Genomic DNA, 26,402 nt, shown 5'->3' with positions numbered 1-26,402 from the left:
ATTATAAACTTTATTTATAAAAGATTTTATGAAAAAAACAAATTATCCTAAATATATTGTTTCTAAAAATATTATTGGTTTGTGTAATGCTTTGGAAATAAATAATCCCAAATAAACTAGGTTTTATTTTTTGCTAAACATGCTAAGCTAGTGGCTTTTGTCGAAAAAAGTCGATTTCATAACCACATGTTGGAACTTGTTTTAATCGATATTATTATGATGACAATACGCTATGCTGAAAAGTATACCGAAAATTTTCCATGGCAACCTATTTCTGTATTCTATATCAATTTTTAAGCAAATTATAAAAAAATTGTTTTTTTTTTACTTCAAAACCACTTTTTTTTTATTAATTTGATAGTTGATTTTTATGTAAAACGCTTACTTTAAACGTAAATTGCCAATAAACTACTAAAATGGCTGAAAAAAGCCAATTTTAGCGTTTCAACACTTTTAATTGTTTATTTGTATTTTACATTTAAAGTAAATATTTTACAAAAAAAATACAGGAATAACTTTTGTCTTAGAATAATTCACATTATTAAAAGAAAGTAATTTTGAAGCAAAAACATTTTTTTTAATTTGTTTAAAAAGTGTAATAAATAATAATAATAAAATTAATAGGTTGCCATAAATAATTTTCTAATGAATTGATTTTTCCATTGAGGAAAATCTTAAATTTTCATTTGAGATTTTTTATTTGTAAAGAAATATTAGTAAGTAGTTTAAAGTAGAAAGGATTGAATACGATAATTTGTTTTTTTTTTTCATAAAATTGATTATAAATAAATTAGTTACACTGACGAGTGTAATAAGGCCATACAGAAAAGAAAGGAAGAACACAAGACATATATGGAAAGAAGAACCAGAGAAAGAAGGGCAAGTTACCAAGATGCAAGACGGAGGGCCGATAAAATATGCCGAACAGAGAAAAGAAAATACGAAAACGGCAATATACAAAAAATAGAAGAAAATCTTCAAAGCAACAATATAAGACAGGCGTACAGATATCTACGCAATTTAAGAGAAGGATACAAACCCCGAACAAATCTATGCAGAAATCAAGAAGGGCAAATAACCAGTGATCCAAAAGAAATAAAATCAGTCTGGAAAACCTATTTCCAAACTCTTTTAGGGACACAAGAAAATGAAGAGCATATGGACATGCATCATAATGAGGGAGACACCGAGAATATAGAACCCCCAACGATGGAGGAGGTAAAACAGGCAATACGAGCACAAAAGAACAATAAGGCTCCAGGTATTGACAACGTCCCCCCTGAGCTATATAAATTAGATGGCGATCACCTAGTAGGACAAATGCATGTGCTCATAAACAAGATTTGGAATGATGAAAAGATCGTTAATGATTGGAAAACCGGGATTATATGCCCAATCTATAAAAAAAGGGATAAACTGAAATGCGAAAATTATCGCGGCATAACCCTCTTGTGCACGGAGTACAAAATTTTTACTTACATACTAAACAAACGACTCTAACAACTAACTGAAAATATTGTCGGGAAATATCAAACCGGTTTCCAACAAGAAAGATCTACAACTGACCAACTATTCACAGTGAAACAAATTTTAAACAAATCGTGGGAATACGACATTGACTTCCACAACATATTCATAGATTTCAAACAAGCCTACGACTCAATTAATAGGAACAAGTTATATCAAATATTGCACAGCTTTAATATCCCCCAAAAATACATCCGACTAGTAAAAACAACAACGGATTCGTCAATAGCAACTGTCAGAGTCCAAAATGAGCTCACTGAAAACTTTACAATAGTCCAAGGATTAAAGCAAGAAGACGAGCTGGCACCGACACTATTCAACCTGACCTTGGAATATGTGATAAAACAGCTGAATATAGGAAGAGGTAATCTCCTAACAAATAAATCAATACAGATTGCCGCCTATGCCGATAATATCAGCATCATGTCTCGCAGAACAGAAGAGGCGGCAGAAATATATTCACAATTAAAATCAAAGGCAAAAGAGACCGGACTAGAAATAAATATTCAAAAGACAAAAAAGTTAACAGAGGCAAGAGCTAGGAGAAACAGACGCACAGTTGAATTAGAGGACGATATTGAAACGGTAGAAAGTTTCACATATTTAGGAGTTGCATTAAACACGGAGGAACAGAAGAACCAGAAATCCAAAGAAGAATAGTAAAGGGAAACAAAGCTTATTTTTCACTTGATCATGTGTTTCGCTCCAAAAACACACTGGAGATCGAAAATCAGGGTCTGCAAAACAGACCAATAGTATGTTATGCATGCGAGACATGGGTGATGACAGAAGAGACAAAAAGAAAACTGAAAGTCTTTGAAAGAAAAATCCTAAGAAAGATATTTGGACCTATTAACGAAAACGGAATATAGAGATCCAGGTATAACCATGAGCTCTACCAACTGTTCAAAGAGACACCGATCTCAGAATTCGTTAAACTTCAGAGACTTTGCTGGGCTGGTCATGTAGTAAGAATGGAGACAGAAAGATTGCCGAAACGAGCACTAGATAGTAAAATGCAGGGCGCAAGACCAAAAGAAAGGCCACGGAAAAGATGGGAGGATGAAGTGGCAGCGGACGCGCAAAATTTGCTAGACGCGAGAACCTGGAGAAGATCGGCGCGGGACCGACAAGGTTGGAGGCATAGTTTGGAGGAGGCCAAGGCCCGATTTGGTCTGTAGCGCCATTGGAGAGAGAGAGAAATTATTTGCACAGTTTATTAAAGAATTATATATTATTATAATGAAAAAAAATTGTTTAAACACATTAGATGGTTTATTTAACAATTAAATTATTTAAATAATATATAATCGCAATGTACGCAAAAAGTACATACAAATTAAAAAAAGAAACGTCGAAATCCATAAACAAGAACCAGAGATTTTATATTAAAATGCAATCTTTTTCGAATTTTGCACATTAAAACTTTAAAGTATATTTTTTCAGATGACCCTAATAAGATCTCTTAATTGTTTTAAACAAAGCTGCTATCAATTTTAAAAAAAGCACTAACTTCGTCCCAAAGTACCCTAGGTTAATATTTTTTTCGTTTGAATTTTTAAAGAAATGCAGCCTTTCTAAATATAAAAAAATTAGTTAAAAAGATATTCAAATTGTTTATAAGCAAAAATTCGACATGTTTGTACAAAATCATTTTGCAATATCTTATATACTAAAACGCTAAGCCCTTTTCTTGTCCACCACTTTACTCAAAAATCATATTAGATAATTAAAATATTTTTTCGGAATATTATTAGTATTACGTATGAGATTGTCAAGATATACTTTTGGTACAAAAATTCACTTCTGGTTTTGAGATGACCGGAAGTTAAAATTTACTTTAAGTTTTAGACCCCACAATGTATATATGGATCGAAAGGTCTCGTCGAGACAAATCTAAATATGTACTTCCGGTTGCGATCCGACACCAGAAGTGAACCGAAACGCGCATAAAACGTCAAGATAGAGCAAATCTGACACCGGATTCGTGATCAGCATGCAAAATCAACTGCTAAATGATATCCATGTCGACATTTGATGAACTGAAAATTGCATTCCGGTTTTGAGGTCGACTTCCGGTTTCGTTTTTATTAGTCAAATCAATAGAGAATTCAACGTAGAGTTGAATATATATATATATATATATATATATATATATATATATGTATATATATATATATATATATATATATATATATATATATATATATATATATATATATATGTTACCACATAATTGGATGCAATCAGATGTAGAAATTAGTAGTGCAACAAACTTTATTGCTAATCTGTTTAAATAATTTATTTCCAATACAACTGATTTAAGTGAAGACGAAATTATTCCCACGTCGAAAACATATCACGCAATGACACTAATTATCAACGGTAAGATAAGAACCGGAATTATAGTGTTTTTGACAATTACTTATGAACATTTTAATCACGTTTTGTATATGTGTCAGTTTGTGGGTTTGTTTACGGTACCCCAAAGTACCTTTTTTATGCATCCAGTTGATTATTTATATAACAAAACTGTCAAAATGACCATATATGAAAAATTCCGTTAAGATCTCATATATATTAAAATTTGAAATTTGGTTAAGTAAATGGATAAAATAGCAACAGAAAATCTCATTTTGTTACAGTTTTTATGAATAATACGACTTTTGATCCAAAATACAACAACAATGATGATAATTTTGATGAAAAATGTGAAACATTCAATTTTTTAGATAATGTCTGGGAAACTGATTTTAATCAACGATGGAACTATAAATCTAATTAATATAATATAACTCAATGGTTACTGGCAAAAGCCATTGTACGACAACACTTGCCCCTTACCAACCCGACCTGAGGCAGCGTGGTAAGGTATGCCTCGCGACCCCTTATGAATAAAGGAAAAAGAAAGCCACGGCCCTCATTCTCCGTAGGCCCAACTGACCCCGAGATGGGTAGTTCTCGGGAACCAGTCAGGAGGGCAGAGGGTGCTAAGAATCTGCGGAGTCTAAACCACTACCCAGCCAGATCAACAACACTATACGTAGCGACCTATAACTGCAGGTCGTTAGCGAACCAGGCAAGACTCATAGAGTTAGAAAATGAAGCAGTCAATATTAAATGGGATGTCATCGGAATAAGCGAAGTAAGACGAAAGGACGAAGAGTTAATAGAACTTGAATCGGGCAACATCCTCTATCACAAAGGAACAGAAAATGGACGAACAAGTGGAGTGGGGTTCCTAATTAATAAGAAATGGAAGGATAGGATAGTCGACATAGCAAGCACCTCAGACAGAGTAGCTAGTCTAAGTCTAAGACTATCCAGAAGATACACCATCCAAATTGTGCAAGTATATGCACCAACCATATCCCACTCCAATGAGGAAATAGAGGAATTCTACAATGAAATAACTGAGGTGCTTAACAAGAACAAAAGCCAATTTAAGTATCTAGTCGGGGACTTTAATGCCAAAGTGGGTAAACAATCAAATCAAGAACAATGTATCGGCAACTTTGGCATTGGAGAAAGAAATGAAAGGGGAGAGAGACTGGTTCAATACGCACATTACCAGAACCTCTCAATCGCCAATACCTATTTTAAGAAGAACCTCAATAGGAAATGGACATGGTTAGCTCCCAATGCAACTACCAAGAACGAAATAGATTTCATCCTAACTAATAAGCTGAAAACCATAAAGGATGTAAGTGTGCTCAACAAATTCCGAACAGGTAGCGATCACAGACTAATTAGATCTCGGGTCGTTCTAAACACTAAACTAGAAAGAATGAAATTACTCCAGAAACCAACTGCAGGGGTAAATATCACTAACCTAAGCAACAACTCGGAACGCTATCAAAATTTAATTCAAGAAAAATTACAAGACCCAACGAATAGCACACACTTAATGGAAACAATCTTAAATTGCGCCAAAGAAGTTGGAGGATCACAAGCACACAACAGCAATAGAAAACTTTCAGATGAAACAACAGCTCTCCTGAAACAACGAAGAGAAATGAAAATTAACTCCAATATTAATAGAATTGAATATACCGAACTGTGCAAAGTAATACGGAAAAAAATCGCAGAAGATATAAAAACCTACAATGAACGACGTACAAAATACAATCGAAAACCATAAAAACTATAGGAAAACCAAGAGGAAGTTGGCAATCGGTAGAAAGCAAATAATAGCATTGGGAAACAACAACGAAAGGATCACAAATAGGGATGAAATAATAAAACATGTAACCGAATTCTATGAGGGTCTATATAAAGCTCCGGAAGCACAAGAAATAGGCGAAGAAGAAATTGCGGTTCAAGAAGATGTACCAGATGTTCTCGTGGATGAGGTAGAGGCAGCTCTTAAGAGCATTAAGAACGGCAAGGCAGCCGGTAATGACGGTGTTACAGCCGAACTTCTAAAGATTGCTGGTAAAACAACTTGGAAAATCCTAGCAAAAATATACGCAGACTGCCTAAAATCGAGACATATTCCAAAAAAGTGGAATTCAGCCAACATAATCCTTATTCACAAGAAAGGTAGCAAGGAAGACATTAGAAATTATAGACCGATCAGCTTGCTACCTGTGATATACAAGGTATTCACCAAAATCATTAACAACAGAATACAGAACACACTTGACGCTGCACAACCCCGAGAGCAAGCAGGCTTTAGAAGTGGCTTCAGCACAATGGATCATATTCAAACATTAAGGGAAGTAATGAGCAGAACAAAAGAATATGATCTACCACTGGCGCTAGCATTCATAGACTTCGAGAAAGCATTTGACTCCGTATACCCAAGAGCAGTCATAGAAGCTCTTGTCGACCAAGGAGTAGATAAACCATATGTCGAAACGCTAGCAAATATATACAAAGAGGCCACAGCTAGAGTAAGCATATATGAAAATACCCCAGAATTTCCCACTCAGAAAGGAGTCCGACAAGGAGACACCATATCCCCTAAGCTCTTCACTGCAACCTTAGAAAATATCTTCCGGAAATTAGACTGGAACAACCAAGGTCTATGTATAGATGGAGAATACCTAAACCATCTTAGATTCGCTGATGACATCATTCTAATTGCTAGAAGTCCTGAAGAATTACAACTGCAAATTAATGACCTTAATACAGCCAGCAATGAGGTAGGCCTAAAAATGAACCTAGCAAAGACTAAAATAATGTGCAATGATCTGATCGCCAACGTGGAAATAAAAATTAATGAAACCTCGCTAGAAGTAGTAGATGAATACATATACCTGGGACAGCTCATACATAAATCGGGATCACTACTTCCGGAAATCAACAGACGAATAAAACAAGCGTGGTCAGCATTCGGACGAAATTCCATAGTCTTTAAATCCAAAATGCCACTATACCTCAAGAAGAGAGTATTTGATCAATGCATATTACCCGTCTTGACATATACAGTGTGACCCATTTAGATTGGAAACACCTCTATAAAATTTGAAGTTGTTAACCGATTTTAACCAAATTTTCTCTTAATGTCATGTAATAAAAGGTCTATTGCGGGACAAAATATGAAATATTTTGTTAAATTTTCACGGCAGTCTACGATACTTTTTCTTCGTCGAAAATGGAGAATTTCTATTAGCGATTTTTTTATTAAAAAAATTTCTACGCCACTGGATTTAGAGTGTCTTTAAATAGCTATGACAAAAATTTCATTAAAATATATTTATTAATAACGAAGTTATGACAACTTAAAATTTTAAAACTCACTAAGCTACGAGTCAAAAAAGAACACCCTGTATCAACAGATAACCATAAAACTAATTATTTTTCAAATAATTTTAATAATAAATCACTACTAGACAAAAAAATATTTAAAATAGCATAAAAATTTAATGCAAGTAACGCACTTACATTATTATTAACTTTACATGCTACAACTTAAATCTCAGTTGCCATGACAACGATATTACTGTATGACATTATTTGTGTCATACAAATTTCAGTGCTAGCATAAATTTATCCATATTATCTGCAACAATATTTACTTCAAATTCTTTTAACAATATTTTGTGTCATGGCTGCAAGATTAAGTTTGAGACACAAAATTGAAATTATACGTCTTTTGGGAGATAACGATAGAAGTGCCAGGGAAGTTTGTACAATATTTAATGACAGACATGTGGATCGTCCTAATATTAGTTGCGGTACGGCAAACAAAATAAATAGAATATTTAATGAATATGGTGCAGTATCACAACTAATTTTAAAAAATAACCCGTTACAAAGAAGAAGAGGAAATGATCAAATCATTTTAGATCATATCAGAAATAACCCTAATGCCAGTTTAAGGAATGCCAGTTTATATTTGAATGTGCCTCGAGAGAGTATTCGGCGATGTATTAAGGTAAATAATATTAAACCTTTCAAACCAAAATTCTTACACACATTACAAGAAGGCGACGAAGCAAAACGTTTAGAATATTGTTTATGGGCCCAAGGGGAATATTTAAACAATATAAATTTTCTAAAAAACGTGTTGTTTACCGACGAAGCCACTTTCACTACAAATGGAGAAGTATCATCACAGAATTGTCGCTATTGGACAGCAGATAATCCCCATTGGGTAATAAACTGTAAAAGCCAGTATTCTCAAAAAATCAATGTCTGGTGTGGTATACTGAACGAGCGAGTTATTGGTCCTTTCTTTTTTGAAGAAAACTTGAACTCACAGAACTTTTTAGAATTTTTAAACACCTACTTGTGGAATACTCTTCATGAGCTCCCAATTAATGGACGATTAAATTTGTATGTCCAGTTGGATGGGTGTCCTGTTCATTACGCCAGAACCGTGAAGCAATGGCTAAATGAAAATTATCCGAACCGTTGGATAGGCCGGGGTAGTCCGTTGATAGATTGGCCACCCAGATCTCACAATTTTAGACTTCTTTCTCTGGAGTGTTATCAAACAAAAAGTTTACCAAACCGGGCAAGAGACGTAAACGAACTTCGTACAAGAATTCGACAGGCATGTGCAGAAATTACTCCCCTACAACTAAGAAATGTAATTAGAAATATTCATAAACACTACGACAAACGTATCCAATTAGATGGTGGATTGGTAAAGGCAACAGGGATTTAAACTAAAATTATGTTTTTATGTTTCTGTTAATACAGAGTGTTTTTTTTTTTAACGTTAATACAGAGTTTTTTTCTTAGTGAGTTTTAAAATTTTAAGTTGTCATAACTTCGTTATTAATAAATATATTTTAATGAAATTTTTGTTATAGCTATTTGAAGCCACTCTAAATCCAGTGGCGTAGAAATTTTTTTACTAAAAAAATCGCTAATACAAATTCTCCATTTTCGACGAAGAAAAAGTATCGTAGACTGCCGTGAAAATTTAACTAAATCTTTCATATTTTGTCCCACAATAGACCTTTTATTACATGACTTTAAAAAAAAATTTGGTTAAAATCGGTTAACAACTTCAACTTTTATAGAGGTGTTTCCAATCTAAATGGGTCACACTGTATATGTGAAACTTGGATATTAAAGAGAGAAATAACGTCGAAACTCCAAGTAACTCAAAGAGCAATGGAAAGATGTATGCTAGGGATAACAAAGAGGGATCGTAAAAGAATTGAATGGATACGGAGGCAAACCCAGGTGACTGATGTAATCCAAAGAATAAAATCCCTGAAATGGCAATGGGCAGGACATATGGCAAGAAGAACAGATAACAGATGGACCACTAGAACAACTATGTGGTACCCCAGGAACGCTAAGAGACCAAAGGGGCGCCCAAATCTCAGATGGGATTATGATATTAGAAAATTAACAGGAACAACGTGGTCTCGAATAGCACAAGATAGAAAAATATGGGCGCAAATGAGCGCAAATTATTAGAACAACGTATAACTAAGACATCGTCGAATAATAATAAGAACATAGAATATCATTGAAATAAGGGAGGCTGCACCGTAATTGGAAACGGTTGATAAAGCTGCACATGATGATGATGATGATGATGATATATATATATATATATATATATATATATATATATATATATATATAAATATATATATATATATATATATATATATATATATATATATATATATATCAAAAATTTCATTTAAAAAACTCGATGAGAAGTTGGTCCGCTAGTTTAAAATTATTTTTTTTTAATTAATAGTTATGAAATAAATCTTTTTTTCAGAAGCTACCCATATAATAACTACATAATTTTCTGACTTATATTGTTGCAAAAAAAAAGTAATTTGAGAGAAACAAATTAAATAACTTTTAAACTATTTGACCGATTGACTTGAAATTTTGATCATATTGTAAGCACTACAAGATCCAACAGTGTATGTAATATAATGGTTGTAAGTTTATTTTTTAAAAAGTTAATAATATTTGTAAAAAACCAAAATTTTTAACTCATTTTGTAATTTTCTAAACAACAAATAAGGATAGGAACATTTTAAAAACGCCATTTTAAAAGTTTTTATATAACTTTATATAATTTTTTTAAGTTTCTTAATCTCAAATTTGTCAAATGCTTCACTTTTTACTGATAGACGAAAAAAGCACAAATTTACCGTTTTTTGACCTTAATTTGTTAATTAATAATTAAATCCAAAAAATCGACTGCAGGAAACATATAGATTTTTATTACAGAGGTCCATACTACTTAAAACAACTGTCATCTGCCTGTCCGAAAGTATCACGAAAAAAAGCTTATTTCCCTGGGCTATTACAGCAAAGTCTAAAAGAAGAATATAAATATCTTCGAAATCGAAGAGAACGATACAACGTTTGTGTACAAACCAAGGAGAGATAATTGGCAAATCAATAGAAGTCAACTGTTTTGAAAATTATTTCCAAACTCAGTAGAAAATTGTAGAAACACACATCATTCGCGTATTTATGGTAGAACGATGAAGGGGATGAAGAGATAAGAGCCTCGACTCTTGAAGATTTCAGACAAACAATACCGGTGAAAAAAACAGGGAAAGAAATAACAAGATGCCCATACTCCACGATTTGCCCCCAAATATGTTCTAATAATGTGGCAATCACATGTCAAAACAGATGCACGCAAGACTAAGATATGAAACGAAGAAAAAATTACTAGCGATTGGAAAACGGGGATTATTATTTGCCAATCTACAAAAGAAGACAAACTTGAATCTAAAAATTTTATTATCGGGGATATCAAACTGTGTTCGGCAACGGAGGCTGACAATAGATCAGCTCTACACTGTAAAACAAATTTTAAATAAATCTTAGAAACATAATATTATCCTTCAAGATGGGTTCGTTAATTTCAACCAAGTCTATGATTCAAGAAAGAGAAACAACTTATACGAATACAACAATTTAGAATCTAAAACTAACGATAAATTTAGGGGTTTGCAACCCTCCATAAAGTTTTAAATGGAACAAGGAGTATGATTTAAAAGGGGTATTCGTTACTTGCGTACCGATAAATTTCGTTTTAAAGTTTCACCCCACTTAAAAACTGATTGGTTCTTACAACTCTCAGCACAGGGTTAAGTTATAAGAATTATTTTTGCATGAAAATTGATCCCTTCGATATAAAAATCGATCGGTTTTTGATGTTTACCAAAACATTTATTTTGCCGAGTTTTATTGGGTACAAAGTTTCATTGGGGGTACAAATTTTAAAATTTTAAAATGCGATTTGTCAGTAACTAAACAGTTGTATAAATAATTGAAACCCCTTCCAAATTATGGGCAATTTGACCCTACATCCCTTTTAAAAACTGGTTAGGTATTACAACCCTCAGCACAAAGTTAAAGTGGCAAAAATTATTTTGCATATAAATTGGTCCCTTTCAATATAAAAATCGATCATTGTTAAGATATTTAATTTGCCGAGTTTTAGGGGGTACAAATTTTCTTATTATTGTTCTGAAACTATTATCATTCTCTAATTTTGTTCTGAGATTATATTTAAAGTTATCTACGGGCACATTTGTAAAAACACTGTATATATATATATATATATATATATATATATATATATATATATATATATATATATATATATATATATTATAATATATATATATATATATATATATATATATATATATATATATATATATATATATATTGAAATGATTTCAATATGTTAAAAAGGATACAACTTAAATGGATTTTTATATGAGTTTGTTGTTCATGAATTTCATGAAGCCATCACAATGTGGGTTCGACTCTGAAATAAAAGAGAGAAAAAGATTAGTAAATTGTTAAATAAATTAATTTTGACTTACCTGGTATAGTGTTAATAATTTCTGAATAGTATAGTTGCCTAGTGTATAGGTGAATCGTCTAAACCTTAAAAAGAACAAAAAAAGAAGAATTCTTAAAAAATATTTAAACATAGAAATTTTGAAAACGTCAGAAAATAAACTGTCAAGCAAGTCTATAGGAGCTAAATTAATAGGGGTTTTGTTAAATAAGAAATTACAATGATGTGGAGATGAAAAGAATAAATTGTATTAGCATTGTAATAGAATAAGTTTTATATCTGAACATTTTTTTTTATAAATTCCCAAATTAGATGTGATTAAAGTGATTATGAGAAATTAATGTGGATTGACAAATGTGTCAGAACAGGACAGTTTTATGGTTTAAAAAAAAATAGAAGACGAAAAGAAAAAAGAACGTGGGTTGCTGTTAGCAACGAATGATAGATTTTGGGGGAGGCCGACAAGAAATTTTGAAAGGAGAGTCCTGAAATTGTGGAATAGGTCGGGAGTGTTTTTTTGACTCGTCTAAAGAGAATTTTAGTTTTTCCACAGTTTCCACAGCAGAGATATCCAGAATTTGTTCCAGAGAGTAAGAGAAACAATTTAACTTATAAATTATTATTGGAGTACAGAAATGTCATTTAAATTGAGAAAATTAAAATTCATGAATTAACATAATTGCGATAGGCCTTAAAAAAATTGAAAATATTAATGATCATTAAATTAAAAATAGAATAGTACGTACCTTAACTTCCGAAGAGAGGATTGATATTCCAGTTTCACCAATTATTTTGCGAGTAGTTAGTTTTCTTTAAATAAATCAGAACTGTTTTAAAGTAAGGTTGAATAATAATTTTGGGGATCATTTGAAATTTTGATTATATTTGAATGCAAGTTAAAAGTCAGCGGAATAAAGTGTTCATTTTCTTTTCTTTATAGTTCATTTAAACACTTTATAAAGTTGCAATATTTATTTAGTTTTTAGGTACTTGTATAGAGTCTCCACATTTTGTAATAAATTTTTATTGTCACGACTCTAAACCACATTAAGATTTATACGATTCCTATTTTTGTAAATTTTTAAAGGCAACCCAAGTTGCAGACGAATTTTATTGTTTATATTAAATTTGTTCAATATTAATAAATAACGTGCTTCATTTGGGTTAATTTATCAAAGGTCTAAAGTAAATTTTGGTTTAATTTCTTTTTGAACTCTACCAGGAGACTACAGAGTCGACGTCACACAGTGACAGATTGCTTAGAACACATAATTGAGCTAGCTGAGGTATATATTAAATTAAACAACGAACCACAGATTTTAAAAATTACAACATTTATTATAAAAAAAAAATAAAATTAATAAAATACAACTTTTTCAATATATATATATATATATATATATATATATATATATATATATATATATATATATAGTATATATATATATACATCTAGCGGTTAATGTAAGCTCCGTTCTAAAACGGTATTATACTAACTCCAGTAGAATATACACCGTGTATATTATTATCTAAGTAGCGCTTTATGTAGACTCCGACCAACATGTAGCATTAAGTGGACTCCACAATAGGATAAACCATTTTTGGGATCCGTATTTAGCATGTTGCGTACATTTCCAAACTCCTGAGATGTTGCCAATAATTGTATTAGTAGTAGATTTTCAAATTTTACAGCAGGTACATTTTAACACTTGAAATTTATTTAAATATCCATCAATTTAGTCATGAAGAAATTTCAGGATTATTTCGCTAATGTAGTTAAATATAAATTGTTAACCGACACATAACTTTATTTTACTTTTTAGTTTTAATAAACAAGGCAGTAATTTATATTACTAATTTTATATATTTTTAAACATAAGAAAGTGTCTATTATAAACTTAAGTTTCCATTTTTATTAATTAGTATTTTTTATTCAAAGGCGTCACTAAAACATTTAGTTCATAAATGTACGTAGATCGGATAGAGTAATCGTGTAACAGTTTATGAAATTAGAGGCCCCTTCGGTAGGATTATAATGTTTGTTACCCTACTAATTAAAGAAAACTCAAACAACAGGGAGATCTTTATAATTTTTGGATTACTGCAGTTTATGACATGCAATATTTGTTTCATAGCGTAGTTGAATTTAAACTACAATAATTTATAAATCAATCTTTAATAACATACTTTTTTACTGTCTAATTTCAATAGATATGTCGATTTTTAATTAAAATATTTAATGCATTAAAGTCGCGTAGAGATTTTCACTAAACATTTAATTTTAAAACTATTATAATAAAAGTCCAAGAAAAGTATAAAGTCTAGGGAATTCAATATCCCACTATGGATTTGTTTTATAGACTATCGTAAAGCGTTCCACAGAGTCAAATGGATACACTTATGACTGATACTAAAAGAATTAGGTGTACAACAACACTTAATTTTGCTTATAACTGAACTGTACGAACACACTACTAGACAATTTAAACTAACATTAAAAGAAGATTGAAAATTAAAACGAAATATAAGTATCTGGGAAAAATTTCTCAAACGATATTAATATTAAAAGGGACTTTAAAGAGCATCTGACAAAGCATGCTAAACCTTAAGGCGACTAAACCACACAAAATGGTTATTTGAGAAAAATTATAGCTCGTTCCAGAAAGAATTGTAATACAACATTAATGTAGATTAAGAAGAAACGCTGAAGAAAAAAACAGTAGCGGTTAACCTAAATAAAGAAAGGCAAAAAGAAGATGTAATTTGATGTTTTGAAAAATCTGATCCGAAAACTGTATGAAAAACATTTGTTCGTTATTAGTAATTTCGTTATTTTAGAATATATTATGAAAAATGTTGTTGATATTACAATAATATCAGATGATAGGAATACAAAAATAAAAAACAACTTACCTTTTCAAAACAACAATCAATCACTTCATTTTATCACGAAAAATTTAAAAATTGCAATGTAATTGAACCCATTTTGTGAGCTATAGTTACATTGATACTATTGTGGCAATTAGCTGTAAAGTCATTAGTCTTTCTCACCGTATCGTATTTTTATAATATTTTTTGTAGGCAAGCGGTTTAGTTTGTGTAATATAATATCCCCAATTCGTCTCATAATATTTAGTTTTCAAAACAGGTGTTACGCTAATTCGGTCACACTTTTTAAATAACTTTGCAGTACATTTGAAAATAAGTCGACAGTTTTCCTTGAAGTCTTTACTTGTATATTATTCCTTGTTAAATGAATCAGTTTATTAGGTAAGCCTAGTTCTGCCATGGTATTTCATAGTTTTATTCTTATGGTTATATCAGTGCTTGTTTAAAATCTATAAATTACTAGTATGTTTTTTTTTGTATTCCCAACATTTCTCATTAACTGCCTAATAGTGAATAATTGATCAACGATTTATTAGTTTTTCCAATTCCACACTAATAGTCTCCTATTTGATAGTTCACCTATTCACTCAATCGTTCCAGGTGTATCAGAAAATATACTGTATATCCTAATAATTAATAGATATATAGCTTATATATAGCTTATATCGCTATATTTTGTGCAGTACATTTTATTACCCTTTTTGTTTATGGTATGCTTTTCAGCAAGTTGGTACTTGTTCTTACTTCTAAATTGACAGATCAGCTGTTTAACTGCCTGTACTGAACTTTCTTCCTTATTTTGCAAATATATATAAAAATTAATAAAACTCTGACATACCGCTAATTAAAATATTGGATACCCTATACTATTCAATCAACGGAAATACTAAGATCACACGGGAAGAATATTATGGGTTATTTCTGGTTTCGTCACAATTTACACTGAAATTACTAACAAGAGAGTGCTCTTACTTCCACGTTCAAATTGATATATAGAACCAACAGATGCTAGTCATATACCATCAGTACTAATAAAATGGAAACTATCAAATTAATGTCAATTTCATTTAATCAAACATACTAACCTTAAAAATGCTCATTTAAGGAAACCCGCCTCAAAAACATTGACAATAAATTAAAAATAGTTTAAGCGTTATAAAAGTAACAGAGCAGCAAAGCTCACAGCATGAGAATAGTGCCTTATACTTTTACATAGCAATTTGTTCTCACAATTTTATAGTTTTTTGAAAAATGAACTCCGATTAAAAGATTAAAACGTCAAATAAAATGTAAAAACCTATTCATATTTTTAAATATAAAATCTTCAATTTAGAAATTGAACATTCTTAATAAATGTATAATCTAATATTTAAGCCTGTTTATGTTTTACAGACTTGAAAAACACTGAACAGACAAATATTTATTCTTTTATATACTAGGTTCTAAAAAAAGTGTACTCAAAACGAATAAATATTATCTACCAAGTGTTTTATTCCAGTTTCATATGAAAGCACTAGATCTTAGATATTATAAATTTCGTCATAGGTGCTAATTTGAAATAAAAACCAAATGATAGAGCATATAGTGAAATATAAATATCTCAGCCCTCTATTGCCCGACTTTTTTTGTAAACTTAAGGGAAAATGTTTTAATTTGTATATGTGCTCAAATATCCATCCATTTACAACTAGTATTTTTTTTAGATTTTTTAAATTTTGTTTGGGGAGAGTTTTGGGAGTATTGCCCTCAGGCAACTGTGGGCAGCAAAAACTAACGAATTAAGTTATGTACTTATTTATTATGCCAATCAAAAAAACAAATATTTGTAGTTGTAAAAGATAAAGCAACTTTACATTTATCGCACATTACTTTAGAAGTATTACAGCATCCCGGTTTTTTGCATCTTCCCTTTTTTTGAAAATACAGGCCAGTCGAAGGTTTGGTCAAGCCTAACTTCCTTCGGTGGTACAATAGCAGTAGGTCCTCTCTTCCGTTTTTTTACAATTTCGTTCTCAATTTCACTGAGCCTGGGACGTCCTTTGTTTTTGATCTGGTCAGTTCTTGCTAACAGTGGAAGCGCTACTAACAAAGGCAACTGATTTTTCTTTCAAAGTAATCGCAATCACGACGATACAACAACCAGCTGTTAACAACAGCTGGATCCAGAAGGTGAAAAAATATTTTTAGATACCACTTTTTAGATTTTATGTCTGTTCGGTAAAGAACAATTAGTGAATCCATAAGATCGACACCTCTCATAAATTTAATATAAAATTGCACTAAATTTGGACAGCATACAATAATTCTTGATTTTTGTTTCTTATCCCACCTCTTGACTAACGAAGTAGGCTCAGAACCAACAAATGTACTAAGCAAATGAACCGGTTTACCACTTTAATGCTGTTAGTCTTATGCCATCTGCTGTAGCGTGCTTTTCTTCTACAGTACCTCTACCCTGTTTCTTTATATTCTTGTCATCAGAAAAATGGCAATTAGGCAGTCTGTTTGGACGAACAGTTCCCAAACATTGCAATCCACGTTTTTCCATTTCATTCTGCAACTGAATGCTATTAAACCAGTTGTCAAAATATACTTTATAGTATTTGTTTGGTTCGACTATCTCACACAATCTTATTACTACATTACCGCTGGTGTCTACATTAGGTAAATGAAGAGAATGTTCAACAGTTCCTGTATATAATTCCCAGTTATAAACAACACCATTGCTATCACGCAAAACAAATGCCTTGTATCCCCATTTTTTGGGTTTATTCTTCATATATTGTTTTAAAGAATGTGCCCCTTTGAATGGTATCATTTGTTCATCAATACACAATTTTTCACTCATTGGAATACTCTGAAAATTTTGAAATGGACCGTTGATGAATGGTCTAATTTTGTATAGCTTATTATTATTGTTGAGCATATTTTCGTTATTATTGAAATAAATTTAAGTTTCTATTTCTTCCCAGCGATTCCTAGATATAGTGTCAACTATTTGAGCTGGTCTAAATTTGCTTCGTACAAATCATCTTCATTTTCCATTTTATTTGATCCTGGATCGATTGATATCTGAGTACCTATGAAAAATTCATTATCTCTCTTATTATCACTGTCAAAGTCAGAGTCTTTGGATTCCTCGGATATTTACTGCTTATCCCGTAGAACGTTTTTGTATCCATCCTAAAAAAATAATTTAAAATATTATGGTCCAGTGTGGATTCAAAGTAACATACCTGTTTTTTATCACAGTACTGAAACAACACAATAAAATAAACAAATTTCAACGGTAATCAATATATAAATGCTGATATAATGCCTCGGTATATATTTTTATATAAATTGTACACATTTTATAATAATAAATCACTATCGAAAATACAAACTAATAAGGCAGCCATGTCCATTTGACATACTGTTAAACATTTCCATATAGGTTTCGTCATAGGTTCATAGAGTGTATAAAAATGTATAACCAAATGTTGCCTGAAATTAACAGAGGGCACCTTAGAGTCAGAAATTGTTTTAAAAAAGTTTTCTGCATCAAAAACTCCTTTGTTGCCTTGAGTACACACGGGGCTATAGAGGGTTAAAATAGCTGTATCGCGCGAGGATAAGGTTATTGATGAGGAAAAAAAGACCTATCACTGAGGAAGTGAGATAGTAATTGGCAAACGCAAAGAGCACTTTAATTACATTAAATGAAATATGCATTACAATCTATCATGATACACATATCTTGATACACATGAAACAAGACAATTAATAAACACGTTAAGAGAATCTTAAGAAATAATAACCAAAATTTAACTTTTAATACGCAGAAGAAATACTAATATACAGAAGATACGCAAATTAAAAAACGTTATCCACTTATTGTACGCAAGAGAGATACCTCTAGGAAAAATCAAAACGATCGAGAATATATACCAAAACAACACAATCAAAGTAAAAGTAGAAGAAGAACTAACCGACCCTATTGAAGCTGACAATGGGTTGAGATAGGAATATTCCCTGAGTCCCCTATTATTCAACCTGATTATGGATAAAATAATAAAAAAGTAAGAACTAAAAAAGGATACCAAATGGAAGAAAAACAAATAATATATAATATAATATTAATCTGCTGTGCAGACGACGCAATACTACTCTTTCAAAGTGAAGATGATTTACAACGTACGCTGCTCCAATTTCATACAACCGCCAGAAAATTTAACATGTTAATTTCCCCAAAAGAGACAAAATGCATGGTTACTACCGCAAATTTACTAAGATGTTAATTGGAGCTAAAAGGTCAGATAATAGAACAAGGGTTGGAGCTTAAATATCTAGGCATCACATTATCTAGCTAGGGAAAGCTCGAAACTGAAGTGAAAAATCCAGTGAATAAAGCAAACAGAGCCACAGGCTGCCTAAATGAAACATTATGAAGAAATAAAAATATCGGAAATGAAACGAAAGGCATAATTTACAAAACAGTCATCAGTCATCAGAGATGAAAACACTTAGAAAAATTGATGGTAAGACACTATGGGACAGAGCTAGAAGTACAGATATACGACGTAGACGTAAGGTGAAGAACATCAACAACTGGTTAAGAAATAGAAGAGTAGAACGGAACGATCATATAAGCCGAATGACAACAAATAAAACAATAACGACGGTAAACGACGGTTAACCCATAGGAAGACGATCAGTAGGAAGACCACGAAAACGATGGAAAGGCAACTTACTGGAAGCACAATGAAAAACAGACAGAGTTATGTCTATATAAAAAGAAAAAGAAGAAGAAGAAGAAGATACACAGGATAAACATTAAAATAGCTGCAAGAAAGATAAAATAAATCAGTCATATTAATGTAGAACAGCAGAGGACAGAGTGTTTAGAGAAAATAATGAATGTCATATTAATGTAGAATAGCAGAGGACAGAGTATTTGTCATAGCTTTGGACAAGTGCCCAATTGAAAAAAGAACACAGGTCGTTCAAAAAAGACGGAACTCTAGAAAGAAAACAGAATAGATTTAAAAAAATAAAAGCATGAACATGTCTTTTCCTACTTTTTTAATATTGAAGATACGTAAATAAAACATTGAATTAAAATGTAAACTTTGATATCTGTGATAAACCCATTATCTGAACAGTGGCGCCAACAAACTTATTTATTTCCCACAAAGAGGCTCTTTAGAACCAAAAATTATTACTATACAAATCTGATTACGCATTACTTATGGGGTTTAAAGAACGAGCCTTTAGGAAGATTGGAGTACTAATAAGACCACCGCAATCGGTCATACCCCGGGTAATGATTAATTAATTAATCGGCTAATTCTTCAGTCACCCCTTTAATATGATTTTGTCAAATTGGTCATTTTTAGGACCAACTATTCTAATAACATATGTCTATAACTGTTAAGGGTATATCTAAAAATCAAGAAACTTTACTTTACTTAAATTTATCAGACATATGAGTTAACACGAATCTGACTAATTTCTAGTACAGGAAACACATATAGGGACTAACCTAGGGTATTTGGTATATAGCTGATCGCTAAAAACTACATTATAGATATAGACATACTATTTCTGTCGGAAAGTAAGAAAGGACAAAACCAGTCAGCTGAGAGAACCTTTTAACGATGTGGAGCTTGGATCCACAATCTACATATTTAATGAAAAATAACACAACTACCGACCTTGAGGATCTGAGCCCAAAGCTTATTACGCAATCTGGACCAAAAAACACTACAATGACTTATCCAGATGATGAACAACTGTATTCAAATTAGGAGATACCCAAAAAATAGAGACAAGACAAAGTTGTTACCTTACTTAAGCCTGGCAATCACTCCAACGACCACAAAAACTGTCGGCTAATATCTTAATTTTGTCAGCTATTCAAAATACTTTTGCACAATATCGTTAATATGATATCACCGATATTAGAAGAAAAACTTAAATTAAAAGACAAAAGTGGCTGTAGACAGGGAAGATCACGTACATCACAAATACTAAATCAAAGACGGGTACGAAAAATATCGGGTATCAGGGGTGGTATTTTTCAATCTAAATGACGCTTACGACACCTTAAATTACAGAATATTTCTCCAAAAACTATATGATATCCCTTTAGATAACAAACCCACTTATATTGTCTGCGTATGCCTACACAATAGAATATTTTTTGTATCACTCAATGATAAGAATAGCAGATGAAGAACGGTCCTCGCTTGGGGTAGCATAAAGGCCCCTACACTGTATAACATTTACACAAACGAACGATCCATACCGGTAGATACTAGAACTTCTATTATATAGACGATACACCTATTATTACACAATAAAAATAAACTATGTGTCAATTTTCAGCCAAAATCCCTGAAAAACTAGTGTGTGCTCCTTTAATCTCCCTAACATAGACGCTTTCACAAAACTGAACATCCAATAATGTCATGAAATTGTTGAACGTAGTCTTCATATAAATTCCTTGAAAATAATTTGTATCGCACGGGGTCAGTCACAGATCATTGTTTAAAACTAAAAGGTAAATTGAGGACCAGAAATAATATTTTTCGCATGCTTCTCAGCTAAAAATGAGGTGCGCGTCCTTCCGCCCTTAAAACATAGACGCTTGCACTATATGCATCTGCTGCCGAATATACCTTGTTAGACAAATTCTTTCTTTTTGTGCACACTACTACCCATTTTAACACAAAAATATCTATTGTAGCTCTTAACCATATTTATTTTGAAATAACCTTTTATCGAGATATCATATATAGTACACAAATAAGACCAGAACTAAAATAATAAAAAAGCTTTATACAAGATATCGCAGAAGACTGGATGAAATAAAAGTAGTTTTTATTAATCGGATGCTTACATAAAACCTACAAAGACATACTCACGTTAACAAAATATATTACGAAATTTCTGTAATTAAAAAAAAACATTGAGTTCGGCATTTAACTAATTAAATTATATTAAATAAAAAAACAACATTTTTAAAAATGCAGAAAAAATAAAATTTCCTATGCAAGCGAACATTCCATTAAATAATAAGCCCAAATCCTTTTGTATCTATATACCTGTTTTTAAAGAACCAGTTACCTCTTAGTACGTAGTAGTTATACCAGGTAATAAGATATCCTTTGTTATTCAGTGTAATGCGTATGACATTACACTGTCTACGAACAGTAGATAAAAATAAGGAGCCCATATGAACCGCTCGGGATATATGTTGAAAATATACGGTATAATCGCACAGTTGCCAAACTCTCAGAGCTTACTTAAACCGATAAACCTATGGTTCAATTATACATTGAAGAAGATCTCAACGACCCCTATAACATATACACGTGAACTAAACGATATACATTTATGATACAGGGGTATTTACGGGCTCCAAAAAATTTTTATAAATTATTAAACTCTACATGTTGATGAATCGACAGAACCAATATTATGGAATGGTCAAGTGAGCTCCGTATATCGGTACCCACTTGACCACGGAGCTCGATTGAACCTGAATTTTAACATGGGCGGAGTCCACTTTATGCCGTAGATATATATATATATATATATATATATATATATATATATATATGTATATGTATATGTATATTATATATATATATGTATATATATATATGTATATATATATATATATATATATTATATATATATATATATATATATATATATATATATATATATATATATATATATATATATATATATATATATATAGGGTGGTTCTTAAGTAATTGTACAAAACGACACAGTAGATTCTACACTTTAAAATATTACGATTTAAGCCAAATTGCTTTAATAAAATGTTGATATTAAGAAAGATACAGGGTGTTAAAGTGCAAATTTAAAATTTTATTTTTCGCTATAACTTGCATGTTTGTAAACATTTATGTATAAAAATTTACAACTGGGTACTTTTAAATATGAGAAATTATAGTTTTATGCACACTTTGATGATAATGATAGAGGGTGCCACATATGCCACATATGTAGTATAAATTTGCACTTAACTTTTTTGCTCTTTAAGTTACCTGTATTTGGGACAAAAAATATTAAAGATACATTATTTTAACAAAAAAAAGGTATACCTGTTAATAACTTCAAAAGTCAACAGTTTTCGAGATAATCGCATTTTACAAATCAGTTGCATAATTCTGATTTAAGGCAATTACTCCAGGAAACGAAGAAAAAATAGACAAAAACATTAATACTTCTTAATTTTGGTACAAAATACCTTTAACTAAAGTTAATAGTTAACGAAATATTAAATAAAATAAATATATCAGCAGGATAATTAATAATAGGATTTGACAAAATAACAGAATAATAGGATTTTACATCAAACATTTTACGTTTTATGTTAAATTAAAGTCATAATCAAAACATTTTGTTTACAAACCAAATTAAGAAATAGTTAAACTAAATAACATAACTTTTTGTCAAAGTAAGTGTTCGATATGTCCACCATTATCATCCAACAGCAACTGTCATTCATAAAATCAAATTATAGTGTTGTCCAGAAAACTATAACTCAATTAGAATCCTCCCAATTATCATTGTTAGAGAGTACAGTTTTAATAAAAGAATTTGAGTCATTGTGTCAAAACGTTAAAGGTACTATTGGAAAGAAAATTTTTGTAAGCATGGAAAAAAATAGTGGTTACCAGGTTCTTTCTAAAGTGGTTCAAGTACTAGCTGAGACATTTTCCGAACCACTTAATTTAGAACCATCTATTATAGTAAATTTGAAAAATGCCCCAGTTACATCAGTTGATGTCGAAAGAAGTTTTTCTATTTACAAATATATGTATTCAGATAGAAGCCATAAGTTTTTATTAGAAAATTTTCAACATTATTTGATAATCTATTGTTACCACAATTCAAAATAATATTTATATGTAACATAACAAAAAAAATATTGTAAATATTTTTTATTACATGCATATTTTCTAGATAAATATGCATAATTTGCATAAAATACTGTACTGCATATTTATGCGCATATTTCATACTTTTTTATTTGCATATTTGCCTAAGTCTATATATGAGACATTGGCCTGGGATGCGGAATAGATCAATTAATGATTGCAATATTATATTACAACCAATAGTAGTTAGTACTGTCTAAAACACCAGCATATATTGTTTGACGTTGAAGAATATCAAATATATCAAATATATATACATATATATTTATATATATATATATATATATATATATATATATATATACATATATATATATATATACATATATATATATATATATATATATATATATATATATATATATATATAATTGTAATAATATATAGATTATATATTATTATTATGAGCAATAACTATATTATATAGATTTAGTAATAAATGTTTTAAATATTTATTGAAAGTTAAAGTCTTACTCTTGTAAAGCAATTTATATCCGATATTTCTATTTAAGAGGTTTCAACATATGTGCCTACATTAATATTATAATAATTATTGGCTTAAATATATTATATTTATATATATTTCCATTTTTCTTTTTTAAATTGAACCTATAATGTGTTGATTTACAAGTAACATTATTTAAAAAAATGAGAGAATAATAAGATCATGCCTTTCTTTAAAAATTAAAAAATAATGTATATAAGCATACATAGATGTGCGTTAAATATAGTGAAGATACGAAAATTAAAAGTCATTGAAATTTTTTTTTTGTAGAATGACCTAACAAAATGTAATATTGATATTTGTGGTGTATTTTATTCATAGTTTCTATAGCATATATGAGCTGTTTATTACATGTATAAGGTTTTTATGACAAAAATAGACTGAAGGTGTATTCGAACCTGCCTTAAAGAATAAACGAAAGCACAAGAGTCTCTGGAGAGTAGTGACCTATTTGGAAGTAGCGAGGGAGTCAGCAAGGTAGGCAGCAAGAGCTCGAGAGGAGGAGGGGCAAAGAGAGGATGGGAATGTGAAAAAATAACTGCAAATTACCTTCGCAGATGAAGCCCTGCTGGATGAGGCCCCATAACATGTCGCTGCAGTGGTGGCAGTAGGTGGGCTTGTGGAAGGTCTTCTTGCAGAAGCTATGGCCGTGCGCGGCGGGCGGCTGTTCTTGCGAGCCCGCCACCGACGCCATGATTCCTCCGAGCCACCGTTCACGCCAGAACTTCACCGTGATCAAGCACTCGCACGCATATTACACGTCTATGTAATGTCGAAACCGTATACGTACATGTTGCTGTCTTTGAGTGTCTCCGACAGCCACACTTACATGCCTAAAGCGCATTTCTCGACATCAACTCCCGTACACAGCTGACCATTACTGACGAACAACAATTGCGCATCCGCAAGACGTTTCGGTCGCGACGCAAGCGAGACGACGCTGTCGGTGACTGCGTCGTCGTGTCACGGGAACGTCTTTCTCCCCGCCCAATGCCGAGTTTGATACGGGGCGCTATCTATAGATAAAGATCCGTAATATCCTAACTAGCTGAAACTGAAATCTATACTCTGAATACTGAAAATGATTTCGCATTGCTTAAAAGTAAAAAAAATGTGTCACTAGTTTGTAGCGCTATATAATATCTGTGGTAGCGTGAATAAATGATTAAAAGTGTGCGATAATCGTACATTATATTAAAACATTAAAAACTCGATAAAATATATTACGTACAGGATAAAAAGTATTAGCCAAATGCAAAAATTATTTCTTAATTTTTTCTAAATATAAATTTCTGGTTATTTTTTGGAGTAAAAAAAGAACTATAAGGGATCAAATAAAGATGAAGAACTTTCCATATTTGTTAAGGTTATATTGCGTCTGGTAATTAATATAATTGAAGAGGTTTAAGTTTTTGTTTCTAACGCTTATGTTGATTGTCGGAAAAGGTTCTGAAACTGTTTTTTTATGGCATGTCTTAAATAATATATTATGATATTATTAATAATATATATATATATATATATATATATATATATATATATACATAACTATATATATAACTAATTTAGAAAAATGTAGGCAGTAATATTCTCTATACATATGTGAAATACAGGGTGATTAATAACTAAGTGGTATAGGAAACATACAATTTTTTTAATGGGACACCCTTTATATTTTTTCAAATTTGTATTCTCCTTATAATTCTTGTTCTTATAGTATTATGTTTTGTATTACTATACAGAGTATTTAACAAGTTATGACCATTTTTATTTCGAAATCCCTATGAAATCAACATGTATGTAAAGCAGTAATGTATAAGGTAAATGCACCAATACCTGACCCTGTACCTACCAATTGATGATACCTTTCAGTGTACGTCTAGGTTATACACGCTAAAATATTTACCGCCACTACATCGTATTAAACTTTTAATAGAATCTTAGTAAATGTGCTTAGGACGTAAGTTTACACAATAAGGTTTAATACTTTTTGTTTTTACGGTAATTCATACTTATTAATTCCCTGTGATATAAAGTGTATGTAAATCAATATTTTGAATCTTAAATGGAATTTTGACCTACAAAGTCTAAAATATGTAAGGGGTCAACTACTGCAACAAAATAAATAGCCGTGCTCCATTAGTTGACTGTCATCTACTGGAACAAAGCAAAATTTTTATACCTATTCTTGTTTCATTTCAACTTATTTACCATGATATTGTTCTAAAGATACAATTTCCTATAGCTGACCCAGGGT

The 26,402-nt window shown here is 31.1% G+C and overlaps 1 protein-coding gene across 5 annotated transcripts in view; it reads right to left on the bottom strand.

The window, feature by feature from the left end:
- The window catches only part of LOC140434712 (diacylglycerol kinase theta), a 495,511-nt gene extending 470,426 nt beyond the window's left edge, over window positions 1–25,085 (bottom strand). For 2 of the 5 annotated variants that reach the window (XM_072523173.1, XM_072523172.1), the window contains exon 1: window positions 24,695–25,083. In XM_072523173.1, coding sequence (XP_072379274.1) covers window positions 24,695–24,839 — 145 coding nt within the window. In that variant the 5' untranslated portion in view covers window positions 24,840–25,083. Of the gene's footprint in view, window positions 1–24,694 lie in introns of all 5 variants that reach the window. The other 3 variants (XM_072523170.1, XM_072523171.1, XM_072523174.1) reach the window with 3 other exon arrangements.
- Window positions 25,086–26,402: the final 1,317 nt, after the last annotated feature.

This window comes from Diabrotica undecimpunctata, chromosome 2, assembly GCF_040954645.1.
Source record: "Diabrotica undecimpunctata isolate CICGRU chromosome 2, icDiaUnde3, whole genome shotgun sequence".
Classification (NCBI taxonomy): Eukaryota; Metazoa; Arthropoda; class Insecta; order Coleoptera; family Chrysomelidae; genus Diabrotica; species Diabrotica undecimpunctata.
This window is presented reverse-complemented; position numbering and strand designations above follow the sequence as displayed.